A 14,436-nucleotide genomic window follows, 5' to 3' on the forward strand; every position below is an offset into this window, starting at 1 on the left:
ACACAAACTGAAGGCATAAGCTCAAATGCCATGTTCAAGCCTAAACCTGGAGGAAGAGGACTCCAGATACACAGTGTTTATCTCACTGTGATCTTCTTTAATAAACACCTTCCAAGCTGCAGGGAATTCAAAACTGAATGTTAGTTATTAAGTGGGATATTCTTAAGCAAAGATGTACAACTGGACTGCATACACCAGTGTATGTAAATTGATTTCACTAGTGGAGGCAATTCCCCATTTAATGCATGCTGAAGTGAGATCAGACTCTCCATCTGTGGTTCAACCATGGAGGCTGTTGTCCTTGTTTTCCTAATGGTTGGCTGCTCACTGAGTAGCAAGGGCCAAGGGTTATTCAGCATTGCTTCATAGTGCTAGGAACAGACTTCCTGTAAGATCAGTAGTTCAGGCAATTAATTTTAATCTCCTGGTCTGAGCAGAATGTTTTTCTATTCTACTTTAAAGCAGGTAGGATGGGGACAGGTGACTACTATCCTAAACCTTTTCATCTTCTAGACTGCAGTGAATGGCAAAACCAGTAAGCTAGCCTAACCACCACGTAACTGTGATCATTAGAGTCACAACTGTCAAAGCTGAAAGCCAAGTAGAAAACATGGTGCAGTAAGTTCAAACTGCTATTCAGGTGCTTTGTCTTGTTCACAGCTCCTGTGGCCTATACCAGTTGTAATAGGCTAATAGATGGCTCGCTGCACTCACCCTTTCTGAATAGAAATGTGACTGCAGTCACTCTTAGAAGAGGTAACCTCCGATGAATATGCCACTTATTTATAGGCATCCTATCTCGTCAAGAGATGCTGCTCTACATCCGCTTTAAACAAGAAGGATTTCCTTTTCTGATATGGAATGTAGTAACTTTGATGACTCTGCACAGGCAGTCAGGCCCATATAAAGCACAGGAGGAAATTTCCCCACCCATTTTTCCCTTCCTTCCCCTACCATACATGGAGAAGCTCTTCAGTCCTAGGAACTAAAAATAGTCCAGTGGATAAGTTTAAATTGAGATATTTTGAAGCACTTCTTGCACTGACACAAATTCCTATAGTGTGATAGCAAGTTAGGACTAGGCTGCTGTCCTGGTACGCCTGTCTTCTGCTAGCAATTGGTATTTCCAGTTGTGAGAAAGCCTGAGCCCATTGTCCCTGGGAGATGATTTAGGATGGGGGTGAAAATACAGTGCACCTTAGAGAGCACAGGTAGCTGAGGAGAAGCAGCCCTGGCTACAGGTGGATCCCAAGCCTCTGAGGGTGGGATGAGCAGAGGAGGACACTGCAGGAGTTATGGGGAACCAGAGAACCTCACTAGCGATTACTTGTGACAACTATAGTCTGATTCTCCTTGCCACAAGCTCCTGCTCTCTGCTAACCTCCTGAAACTAATTCAGATTTTTTACTTGTATTTTTTGTCTTGTTATTTCTTCTTTTCCTTCCGTACTGTCCAAGCAGCACAGAAATCATCTCAGGAAGGTATGGGGCTTGGCCCTTTACAGTGATGTTGAACTGAGGCCCTAAAGATCCCCAGTTTCCTCAGGGATTAATCACCTCTTTAAAGAGAACAAGTTACAGTTTTAGTGGAAATGGAACAAATTTGCACTTTTTTTTTCCTCAGATAAGGCAAATATTGGATATTCACAAGTATGAATGTTCTCCTGTAGTTGATTTAAAGTACAGCAAAGAGTGCCTGTTTGCTGGCTGTTCTCTTGCCCCACTGAGAAAAAGACCAGGGTGCACAGTAGCCACTGGGAAACAATGAAGACTGAAGTCCTATTACTTGTAGGGCAGGTTCCCCACATCCGGATGGTGTGTGGCTCCCACACTGCCGCACAAGTCTGCATCAGCAATGCTCTGAGTGGTTTTTAGGCTGGCATGTCCAAGTCATACATCCTGTGGAGGGCTGGGATGATGTATGTGCTTATCCCACAGGTTGGAAAAAACAAGCCAATACCAATGTGCAAAAAGGGCAGAAAATTTGGAAAGAGACAGGCCTGAACCTCACTGCAAGGGCTGTTGCCTCTGTAAGGAGCTCTAAGACCTTGTGTCTTTGCTGGGGAAGGAGACACAGCTCAGCAGCTGGACAACATGCAGGTCATTGTGAGGTGGCTCCATCAGCTGCTGCCCGCTCTTCCCTGTGCTTATTTTTCTCCACCCCATCCACTTCCAAATCCTCATCTTGGGCTGTTGGTACTTGCCACCACACTGTATTCTGCTCCTGGAGTCAAATTCTTGCCTAGTGTAAATAAGTGAGCTCCATTTGCTGCTGTGTTCTGCGATGCAAAGCGGATTTCAGACAGCAGTGTCACCTCTGACAACTGCTATGGGATCTGTATCCCCTTAGCAACGGGAGAGCAGCTGCAGTTGTCAGGAGCTGATGCAAAAAAGTACATGTATTGGAGAAATGTCAATCAGATGAATTGGTAACAATCAGAGCATAAAGACTGATCACCCATCATGATGAGACTAGGAAAGATGGTAGGGGAATATGAGAAGCATTTTCTAGTTTCATTGATGATCTTGAGGACAGTATAGTCAGCCCAGATCAGATTTGCTAACATCAGAAATGAAAGGGAGTCATACAGAAAAGGGAAGGCAGCGGGTGCTGAATGAACTTGCCTATGATCTGGAAAGCTCAGAGCTCTGGAAAGCATGCAGTGAGGACTAGGGTCTACAGAAGTTCTAGAGAGGAAATAAAGAGCAGAGCTACAAATCTTATGTTTGAGATAACCCAAGAGCTGACAGGCAATAGCAGTCTTACTGAGATCCTTACCCGGCAATAGAGTTGTGAAGAGTGTCAGTTGCTATTCATGGTGGTGTGCAGAAGAGTTACTATGTATCTCTGTTCTTGCACAGGGATTTCAATTATTCATCTAGAAATTTGATGTTTCTAGATACTCATCTAGAAATACTATACCTGCAGTTCTGTTTGCCTGAGGTGCAGGGACAGGTGGAAAAGGGAGAAAGTATCTGTAGCTTAAAAAAGACAGTGAAAAGTTAGAAAGAATTAATACAAAGGACAAGAGAAATACCCCCAAAAATTTGAGAAAACATCAAAGTTGGCATGAGAAGGGAGTACATTCTAGAGAGAAAAGGTAAGGAACCATCTGGTTAACAGTCCCAACAAACCAAAAAGGAGTTCTTCACATTCTTATGATGCAGTGGTGGGACCCATAATGGAGAAGGCCATGGCAAGGCAAGGAGGGTGTGCTGATCAGGTGTACTGGGAGTACATTTAGATAGGTAGTACTCCAAAAGGCAGACAACTGATTAGGTAGTGAGAATGGTCCTTAAATGTCTACTGTGTATATATTGAGCCCCAGGCTCCCATAACTGATCGTCCAAGTCACCTACCATAGTTAACTCAGATTTCAAAAACTTGCCTAGCTTCTAAACCACGAGCTTGATCTTGCATTCCTGTTTAGCAAAACCCAGGAGTCTCCATGTCCGAGTAGGCTGCTGTGCTGTCAGTAACGCTAAGGAAAGGCAGATAAACAGAGCTTTAAACTCTGCTGGCTCTGTGGGAGCCTGGAGCAGCTGTAGAAGCTGAACCAATGCACAACCAAACATCCTTGCCAAGGCTACATCTTTCTGGCAAGAGATGCTGTACCATGTGCCTCCCATGCCGACAGCTTCTCCGCAGGCAGCCTCCCCATGGAGCCAGTGCAGCTTAGCAGTCCCACATCCTCCTGTGTTTATTCCAGATATAGGTGCTCCTTAGCTCTGTTCACCACATAATGAACACCTTCCCTCCCTCCTCCTTCCTTTCTTCCTTCCTTCACAGAGTTACTGGCTGCTGATTGTGACTTTGGTTTTAATGGATGCTGTGCTCCAGCATGATCAGGACATAGAGCTTTGCCTTCACATTTACTGCCAAGATTCCTAACCCAAGAAAAGGCCAACCTGGCCATGTGAGTTGCCATCCATGGCAGAGTAACTCTTACATAAGGACACCCATGGACAAACATAAATCAGAAGTGGGGGTAAGCAGTGGAAGGGTAATAAGAGAAGATTATCTCAGTCTGCAGAGCTTCTGGGAACCCTACCTCTAGCTGGCAATAGAGTTGCATCACCTTCTGCCATGGGATATTATTTTGCCATCAGAAATGCTCTGCATTAAATACATGGCTTTCCTGGGAGCCTTCTGTACTGACGCTGTCCATGGAAATAAGTCTTGATGTAAAGCAATTGCTCATCCACTGCGAGGACTATCAGGTGGCAGGGAGCAGCTGAACATGCCTTTCTCAACATTCACCTCATGCTTGTACATTATTCAAAGGGGGAAAAAATAGCTTCATCCTCAGGGAGGCTGAAATTGCTACTTTCTTTGCTGTCCTAAGGAAAGTGAGTTCTAAAGACTAGGAAGAAATAGTATAAGGCACCAGGTCAGTTGTACTGCCTGGCAGGGACAGACACAAGGGAGCAATTGAGTCTGTCCTCTCAACACAGGGCAGAGCAATAAGACAGCTTGATGGAAGTAGCCTGAATTTGAAAGTTACCTCTATAGGATCCCTTAGGCATAGTTGATAAAGGAATGTTTAGCCCAAGGAAAAGAGGAAAGAGAGGCTGAACAATTGCCTTGCAATATTATCTGGCCTGGGGAAAAATGTCTAGAATTTGGAGCAGAGAATCAGAAATTAGAATCTGTGTGCTTTTCTTCCGATTCAGTCTAGTAACTTTTCTGTGTTTCCATTTCCTATTCTGGCTCCCAGCTGAGTCACTTCTCTAAAACCTGCTTTATTTCTAGGCTCAGAGAAGTGTAAATTAGTCAGTCATACTGCACACTGAGGTACTCATATGGAAACAAGTTTTTTATTACCTTGTTTTTAATATTATTGGATAGATCACAACTGTGAAATCAGGTAACACCTTGTTCTGCCTTCATGTTTGGGCTAGAAATACTCCACGAGTATGAGAAATCGGGAAAGATATTCACAACTGAGGTCACTTCGGGTCCATCACCCATGTACTACACTATATTTTTCAGTACGTTATTCCACCTGGAAAGTTCTTGACTAGTAGGATGCCACTACAAGTAACTCTTCCAACATCTGATTTACCAGGTCCTGCCTGTTTACTAGCTCCCGCCTGTCCTTGCTGGTAGCCCTCCACTGCTGATTCCTAAAAAGTGATATATTCTACCAGAGCTCACCAGCTTCTGCCAGACATGGACACCCTTGCTGCAGTAAGTGCCTGCAGAGAAAACATCCTCCACAAGTCAATGTAGATAAGTTCCTCCCTGAGCTTGCCAGAGTGAGAGAAATAAATGAGCTACTGACAACACTCTTTTAGGACTATGCTGACTGAAAATTATCTCTACTCAGACCTTAATCATGTGTAATACTACATGCCTCTGTCCCCATGGAGAGCTGAGCTGAACAGAGGGCTCCTCCGGAACCCCTTGGAACGATCACCCTGTGCTTGGACACACAGATAGCTAAGGAGCAAAGTGAGATCTCTGAAAGGCCAGGCCTGGGAAATTTAATCCCCAACTTCTTTTCTGACACCACCATTTCCCCTTAGTCTTCTTCAGCCCAAAGTGTTGAAGAAACCAATGACCTCCACCCAGTTTTCAGCACATAGAGGTGCTAAAGCACAGCTGATTGTGCGGCTGCAGCTTCTACAAGTGACTCCCAGATCCCAGACTCTTCCTCTCATCTGTTCCTTCAGACATCTTGTATGAGGAAGACCCCACTGCCAAAGCTGCAGTAGGAAGCCCCAGTCCCTGCAGGTGTCACTTGACTCTGCTTCTTCCCAAGCTAGAGGAACTAACCCACTTGACACTTGCAGGAATGGGGCTTTTGGAAGGAGATCCAGCACAGGAAGAGGGCATGGGTGAGTGGCAGGGTACAGAGGACTTACTGGCCTGCTTGGCTTTCTCTGCGTATGTGGTGGTTAGGTCTTCATCAACCGGGTGCTCCACTGGCCCCACCATGGGGATGAGGTGGCGTTCCGCTCGGATAGCCTTGGTGGCATGGGGCAGAAGCATCGCTTCTGGAGAAGTCTCTCGTCCCTCTGTTGATGGTGGCCTCAACTGTCCCTCACTCTCTGAGAATGGAGTGTCTGTGCGGCTGCCAGGCGGGCAGGCAATCTCCCTCTTGGCCACGCCACTGGAGCTGGCCACTTCGGCTCCCCCCTGCACAGTGGCCTCTGGCATGCTCTCGTAGCCACTTTGTTCGGACAGGGACACCTCATCTTGAGGTGCATCCACCTTGCTGTTGGTGCTGTCGGGTGGGGAGCGTGGGCTCTTCTTGCGAGCCCGGCGGTGCTTCTCCTGGGCCACATTGTCAGCATCGCTATCTGTCTCACCATAGTAGGCCTCACTGTCCGGTGGGGAGGTGACACTCTCCAGGTGCCTCTGTGACCTTTGTGGCTGTGAGGGCTGTGTGGTGGCTGGGGCTCCTGCTGGTTCAGGGCTGAGTAGCTGTGCCGGGGGACTGAGCGGGGACGGCGGAGAGAGCACTCGCTGCCCTGGAGAAGGGGAGCGCTGGAGCCGTGGGCCGGTCTGGTCCCCACCAACTATCCTGTGGTGAGAAGGAAAAGTGGTGAGGGAGGTGTGGTTGGAGGGGCTGAGCTGGAAGGACACCCCTACACATGAGAGAGGGGTAAGGATTGAGCTGGCATTTCAGGTGTCTTTCAGATAGTACAGACACCTGAAATGTAGACACCAAGGACAGACTCATCTCTGACATCAGCTACATGATTATCTGCTTCATGACTCTTAGAAAACCAGGTGTTAACACCTGAAAATCAGAATGCCCTGAGAGCATTAAAATCTACAAGCCAGCTTAATCAGCTCCCCAGGCATTTCTCCTGGGGAGGTGAATTCCTGCATAGCAAACATTCCCCAGGATAGTGGGACATACTCCTACAGCCTGCCGCTTGCCCCAGGTGGGGAACGGGTGATGCCTCAGCCACCACACTGAACTCTAGCTGCTCCTGCAGTTAGCACTGCACCGTGGAGCTCTCAGCTCTGTGGATCCCGGCACCCCTAAGCTGCTTTAGTTCAGAGTGGGCTCCAAACAAAGAAGTGGGTGCTGTTTGTTTGCTCTGATCTCTATGTGGGAGTAAATAGCAAATACTTAGGAGAAAAACGGCCAGGGGGGTAGCGCTCTGCTATCTTGTGGTAAGAGTCCACCCTGATGTGTGGCTGGCTTGCTGTGGGACTGCTTTGCAAGCTAGCTACCAGTGTCTGGGTTTTGATGACTGAACTGCAGTCATGTAGCCAGCCCAATCCATGGTGGCATTCACCTTTGGCGTAGACATATCAACTTCTAGCCTGTAAATCAGCTGGAAGGATGACTAGAGTAGGGGCAGGGCAGACTGGGGCAGTCAGACCTATTGCTGACTGCCAGAGGGAGGGACAGTTGGCTATGCTGATGGGAAAAGAGCCAGCTCTGTCCTCCCCCTCCTCAAGACTGAGTCTGGACTTCAATGGCAGCTTGACTCCAGACCACACAGATGGGGCAGGGAACTTCTTTCTTCCCTTGCCAGAGTCACTAGGGTTTGTTAGAGTTATAAAGGAGCCCTAAGTATATGCCTTCTGAGCATGTATACCAGGAAGCCAGGCAGACATTACTGCCTCTGTAAAGCTGTGGAATTCATGACTTGGATCCCAATTCCAAACTGTGAAAAATTTATACTCAGTTCAAATGCAAACCTTTGTGAAAGCTGAGGGTGGGAAAATTTCTCTGACAGCTTATTTTTTTAATAATATTTGCTATTATGAACTCTCACTGGGGAACAAACTCAAAGATCCCCAAGCAAAACAGAGCAGTCCTTCCTTTTCTTTTAGTACTTGACCAGATAACTGAAAAGCATTACTGCTTGTAAGCCAGTTTCTCTTATTCTGCACTGTCAAGTCACAATCTCTCCATCCCTCTCTCTCTTCACACACATCCCAATCACATACACATACGACCTTGCATACTCCAGAGTCATCCAGCTATCTCTCCTTTCTGAACTGGACTGATTGGTGTTTTCTCTGGGAACATAAATATGAAGTGGGAATAGAGATGTGATCAGAAAGTAGTGTTTGATGAGTTTTCCACTACCACAAGATGAAGCCAACCGGTTACGTTATTTCCAAACCGTCCAACGTTGGCTCCCAAAACGGGCTGAGAGAAGCCTGCCTTTGTCACTTTGCTAATTCAAAGTGTGCTGATTTTGGCCCATTGGAATTTGCCCAGGCACCTGTTGGCTGCCAATAGGCTCCGATGGGGTGAGATAAAGCCTTGGCAAAGGACCAGGAGCTATTCTGGACATCTTGTGCAGGGCTCACTCATCCCACTTAATCACAGCTAGGGTATAGGTTGAGCACATCAGAAGGCACCGGCGCTTTCCCTGAAGCCAAGGGGAAGATCCTACATGCTCAGGCTTTCCTTGTCTGAGCACTGGGCACCTCTGCCCTTGCTTTACAGAAGTCAGCATCCAGCATGGCTCTCCCTCTCAACTGCTCACAGTGCTCTGTCTTTTCAGGGCTGTATCTCCCTGCCCCCACCACCAGGGCCTTATTTCCTGAGGGTGGCTTCTGTTTTGGCAGTAGTGTGGACTAGCTGGGACCTCACACAGCTTTGCTGCCTTCATCTTTATATGATTCATTTACAGCTTGAGCCTCATCCAGCATGCATGAAGGTACTGGGATAGCTTAGCACAGGTAGAACCAGGAACATTACTGGGATCATTTTTGTGCTTAAATTTGAGCCTGGTCTCCAGTATTCTGCTGGACTAGAGACTGACAGAGATACTTCCTCCTGTAAAAAGGGACTCGGCTACACACCTCTTATCTTTGTGGAAATCAGTTCATACCCTGTTGGACTACAACAACCTGCTGTAGTAAATACTCAGGTAATTTTGTCTTGGTTCAATTACCCAATGTGTAGTCAAATCCACTTCTACAGAACAGTTATTTACCCAGAATGAACTGGAGTCTCTGTTAATTGCTGAGATGAACTGTCCTATGGCATCTGGTTGCTTGGAGCCTAAATTGCTTATTCTTTGCAGCATAGGCCTCACACTGCAAACATTTCCCTCCAGCCTGAGGGGCAGGGGCAGGGAAGTTTGGGGTCAGTTCAGCCCCAGGGCCAGGCACTATGGAGAGCAGCACAGAGACAGTGCAAAACTTCTGGATAGCCACATGTTAGCCATGGTGAAGTTCTCCTAGTACACCTTGCAGTGTGGAGAAACCAAAGGTTTCCTGCCTGCCTTCTTTCTGCTAGGTGTGGATAGCTGCTCTGCTGGATGAAGCTGCCCTGCTGCCTGCACTGTCACAGCACCAGCACTTGGGAGCAGGTTACCTTTTCACACGGATGTTGAGCATGCCATTGGAGGAATCGATGATCTGCATGGCAGTAGCATGGGAGAGGCCAGCACATGACTTCCCGTTGATAGATACTAGCACGTCATTTTCCCACAAGCCTCCGTGGCACGCTTTGCTTCTCTTTCGGATCTGGAAAAGCAGAAGAGAGAGGATAGGGATGAAGGGAAGAACAGCAGCTATTTAGTTTAGTTGTTTGTCTCCTGCTGGCCCTTCCATTGCTCTGTCCCTGAGAGAATAAAATAAGGCCTAAGACTTCTGTGCTGCCAGGGTGGAGGACCGTCCTCTTGGGTGAGCCCTGGCTGTGCCTTTCAGTCTCTGTATTCCTGTTAATTCCAAGAGTTACTCTGCTGATCATAGGCCTGACCTGATCACTAACCCAATTCAAGTCCTTCGGTGCAAACTCAAGAACGTCTACATGCTCTTCTCCTCTCACTCCCTATCTCCTAAATCACTTAGGGAATCTGTGTTTCAGAGGGGAAACAGGTACTCTTTCCAGACTATCCCTGTACATGGCTCTGTGTCCTTCTGCATGCCCCTCCTGTGCTTCCTTGGTATGATCCTTGACACTCATGCAGAGCCCCTGCAGTTACCATCCCAGGGGAAGCTGACATCAGGAAGAGAGAGTGACTTGGAGGCACTTCCTTCTGTCAAGCATTCCTGCTCTAATGGCTTTGGCCAATGTATTTCTGGACATCTGCATCAGGCCACATGGTGTCATGTTACACAAGTGTAAACTTGGAGTTAATCTTTAGCCTTAACTGGAGCTGTGCAGTATATGCATTGCTATATCTGAGAATGGAGTCTGGGTGTCTAGTTCCAGGCTATTTCCTAGATCTGGCCTCTCATGGCCATCTTACACCAAGTGTTTCCTCTCTCTTTTGTTCCATCATCCATCAGTTAAACTTCTTACTGAACGCCCAACCCCACCTAGCCTTTCAGTTAGGGAAAGCAAGCAAACTATTTGCCCACTCAGCCCAAAACCACAGACCTCTCCCATATAGGCAAGCAATGGAATAGTCTTGTAGGACAGCTTGGCACCCATAATGCACTCATTTTGCACGTAAGAGAAAATGTGGGCAAAAACACTGGGTCAAGGCAAATCAGGCCCAAAGTAGTGACACACTGGATTTGTAGATACACCTAGAATATTTCTTCAGATCTTGCAGTTCAGTGAGAGACAAATTAGTGCAGAGCAGATTAACAGAGGGTGCAGTGAACAAACTCTGGCAGATCCCTGCAAAGAGGTAATACATAGCAGGGCAGATTCTCCCATATCTTACAGCCTTGCTGCTTGAGCAGCCAGACTTAGCTATAAAATTGCACAAGTTACTTTACCCATCCTCCCATGGCAGCCCCAAGAAAGAGAACTGGATGTGAAAGGATTGCTACCCTGTCATTGTTCATGCAGGGGCTGGAGGGGACCAGGAAAGGAGTTGGAGCCCTGAGAAGGTCCTGTGGCATGACTGGCTGGTCTCGGGTCCCAGGCCCTCCGCACCCATAGGGTGTGTGCACCACCAGGGTTCAGCTCTGCTGGCTTGTGTTTAGCAGGCAAGACCAGCACTCCTCCCAGGTCAGCCTGGCAGCAGGACAGAGGTGCTGGGGAAGATGGAAAGTGGAGAGCTATGCTCCAAGTTGTTTGTGTGTTCACTGGCACTTTATCACTCTGTAGCCTCTCCCTCCAGCTTGACCCCAAATTTTGCCTGCATGCTTAAAATAGGGATTGGTTCATCCCAGCTGCCACATCCATCAGCCTCTGTCATTTTAGTCCGTTATCTCCCTCCTTACAAGCCTGGAATGAGAACGTGTGGGTCTGTAATGAACTACTGCTGAAGAACCACTTTTCTGCTGCTACAGTATAAATGCTGCTTCCTGATACTCACTCAAGGTGCAGCTGTTAACTGAGAAGAGATAGCAGACGCATTTTCCAGTGCTGCCTATTGACATAGCAGCTAATGCAGAGTTAGGAAGTTGAAGTGAGGTTAGAAGGAGGGCCTCCTTCTGGTATTTCCCAAAAGGCCAACTGCTGTTCCATGGCCAAGTGCTTTGTGCTCAGCACTGGATGGGAACACACTTGCTGAGTATCTCTCCCAATTAAGGAGCGAAGGGATGGGGTTAAAGGCTGCCAGCAGGTGCTCGAGCATTCCTCACATCCCATTGTACTCCTTCATGCTCACTGAAATCAACTGGATGTGGGCTGGTGACCACCCAAAGCAGAGCCGGTAAGCTTCCTGCAATCCTGTGGTCTCACAGTACTGCAGTACTTTGCAAGCAAGTGTTTGGGATTCCCAGGCAGGGAGGGTCAGGCTGCACTCCCTGCTGCTGCTTCAGGCACCTTTAGATCAGAGTAGGCTGGTGGGACACAAGCTGCCCCATGAGGGCTGAGGATTGTGAGCAAGCAATGCATTTCTTTTGTGGTTAGTCAGGATGCTGGCTCTAGCTTGGTCTGTGCTCAGGTTTTAGCAGTGTGGCAGAATGCCCATGCACTAAAGCAACTATAATTACTTCAGTGCTGTTATAGGAGCTTGCAAACTAGTTCTATAATCCAGGAGCGGACTTCTTTCTGTCTCCATTCCTCTTCGGGAAAACGGGACGAAGTCTCTTCCAGTGCAGGAAGAGACCTAGAGAGTCTGAAAATAGCACATAAATATTCCTGGCCATCAGTCTCCCACATGTCTACAAACCCCTCCCTGGAAGTTTATGAATCTGCTTCCCAGGGACAAACAAATTATCCACAACTTCATTTTAATGACAAACCCCCACCCCACTGAATTTGCCAGGGAGGAAAACAAAAGAGTTAAAGGCAGAAGAGGATTGTGCAGGCAAAGATGGAAGAAAGCACATCATACAGGAAGGACAGGACTTAATCCACAACCATGACAGCAGGGTGCAGTGTGCCGGAGGCTGGAGAGCCTCTGGACAGAGACCAGCACAAGCCTGCCAGTTTTTATATGACTGCCAGCACAGTGCTGTGGAGACCTTTAATGACAACTGAGCCTGCTTGTCTTGCTCACAGTGAGGGCAGCACTGAGCCTTTGAGGCCCCAGGCCAGGGCTGCTGCCCAGTATGAAAGCCAGGCTCACTGCCCACCCTGAAAGTCAGGCTGCCCTTAGGCTCAGCCTCTTGCTCCCCGTGTCCAAAAGATGCCCTCTCCTGGGCACTCGGTGTGTCACATGAAGCGTCACTAACAGGGAGCTTCTGCTTAGGCTGCACATAGGTTAGAAGGTGTCATCCAGCAGCTGTGCTGAAGAGATGGGAAAGGATGGGGAAAGGTATTTCAAAGAGAAGTCCTCTCTGCTTTCTGTAGCAGATCCCTGGAGACCTTTCTTGTGCAAGTGAGAGACAGCACTGTGGGACTCTGACAAGTGGTCAGGGCTAGCCCCAGACCTGGTCCTGGGGGATTGTACTGTCTGACCTTCTAGAACATACTGCGAGAACTGACCTCTCCTTTTGGGTGGGTGGGAACCCCATGAATTCTCTGAGCCTCTTGTAACTGCTGCCTGTTACACTTTCCACTCTGTGCCCCAGTGGACACGTGCCCCCATGGCACACCTTTGCTCATGTGGGAGGAATGTTCTGTTTAGATTTCATCTGGGTTTAGGGAATCCCAATTTCAGAGCCTTACTGACTTACGCTACCGGAAATACAAATCAGTGTGGAAAACTGGAACTATAAAATAATGAAACACATTTACTCATAAGATTGTTCATCTTACTGCCCTCTCAGCAGGGCTTATGTTGTGACAAAAGAGCTCTTGTCAAAGAGGTTTGAGTGTCTGCAGTACCTAGGTACGTGCACATACACGTGCATGTTTTCTTTCATTACTTTGCCCTCTTCCTCTCATTGATCGTGTTGAATCAGACAGGAGGGAAAGGACAGAAGCAGCTGAGGGGAAAAAAGGAGAAGGGTAAAGGCAACAAATGAGGAGGAAAAGAAGAAGAGAAGGTGTTGAAGGGAAGGCCAGTGCTAGGAGAGGCCAAGAAGGCCAGGGCTAGGATCAGGCTTTAACAATACAGTACAAGCTTCCTTGTACAGACCTGGGGAGACAAAAGGACGTAATGATCATTGGACGTGTCTCAGGGAAATTCGGCCTGGCTTTTGGGAACAGAATGCAAGAGAGGAGGGCGTCAGATGCAACTTGGCAGCATCTGTCCTTCAGTAGAGACTATATTTAGATAGTGGTATGTGGGGGTGAACACACACTGAGATGCTAAGAATAGGGTAATACTGATAGTAACTCAGTGGCTTCACATATTGACTGAGTACAGCCCAGGGAACCTGTCTCAGAACTTTGCAACCATCCTCCCTGCTGGCCAGCACCACTTCTTCATAAGAAAGGAAGTATGCTGTGGGTAATCAGAAGTGGTTTGCAGTGCCTTTCAGGAATAAGCTGTAATAGGTTTACGCCCTTGCCTCCCCATGGCAACCTTCCACTTCCTCATCAGGAGAGTTTAGTCTGTAAGGTAGGAAGACAAATTATATTATTAGTCTTCCCCTAATCTCCTAAAATCTTTCCATCAGCAGCCTAGAAAATTCAGGCCAAGTCAGAGTTGTATATTGAATACAATTCATCTTCCCATCCAATGTCCCTTCCACTCTCTGCATTTCTCATCACACAGCTGCCCCCCTTCCCTCAGCAGCTACAATGCCATGGGGTCCAACATTCCATGGCAACCTGGCAATGTTTAAATTTCACTCCCAGCCTTATGTGAAATGTAGTCCTGTCACAGGGTTCCTATGGAGAGGTAAGAACTGCCTTGCTGTGATATAAAGCATTACCAAAAGGGAATGAACTCATGCAGGAGGCAGCCAGCACTGACTGCTCCTCCCAGAACTTCCTGCTCAGTGGAACCAAGGCCAGGGCCTAATCTTTACTTGTGCAAGGAAGGATACCCCTGTGGCTAAAGCACTAGAGTGAGATTCAGGAGACCTGGATGATTTTTTGTAACCTTGGAGAAAACACTCAGACTGTGACAGGAGCCAGGAAATCAGGATGTTTTTCAACATTTTTTTTCTCTGGCTCTTAAATTTTCTTTGTCTCTGCTGCCCACCTGGACACAGAGATCCAGTAAGATACCTTTTCTATGTCTTGTCTGTTATGTATGTGAAAAACAT

The 14,436-nt window shown here is 47.6% G+C and overlaps 1 protein-coding gene across 1 annotated transcript in view; it reads right to left on the reverse strand.

Annotated features, from left to right (window-relative positions):
- The window catches only part of SYNPO2L (synaptopodin 2 like), a 36,188-nt gene that overhangs the window by 11,932 nt on the left and 9,820 nt on the right, over window positions 1-14,436 (reverse strand). The window contains exons 2-3 of the mRNA XM_032982127.2: window positions 9,302-9,453; window positions 5,868-6,529 (exon numbers count right to left, since the gene is read on the reverse strand). Of these exons, the coding sequence (XP_032838018.2) occupies window positions 5,868-6,529; window positions 9,302-9,453 (814 nt within the window). The remainder of the gene's footprint in view (window positions 1-5,867; window positions 6,530-9,301; window positions 9,454-14,436) is intronic.

The sequence above is a fragment of the Tyto alba genome, unplaced genomic scaffold (genome assembly GCF_018691265.1).
Source record: "Tyto alba isolate M040663 unplaced genomic scaffold, T.alba_DEE_v4.0 Super-Scaffold_1, whole genome shotgun sequence".
Classification (NCBI taxonomy): Eukaryota; Metazoa; Chordata; class Aves; order Strigiformes; family Tytonidae; genus Tyto; species Tyto alba.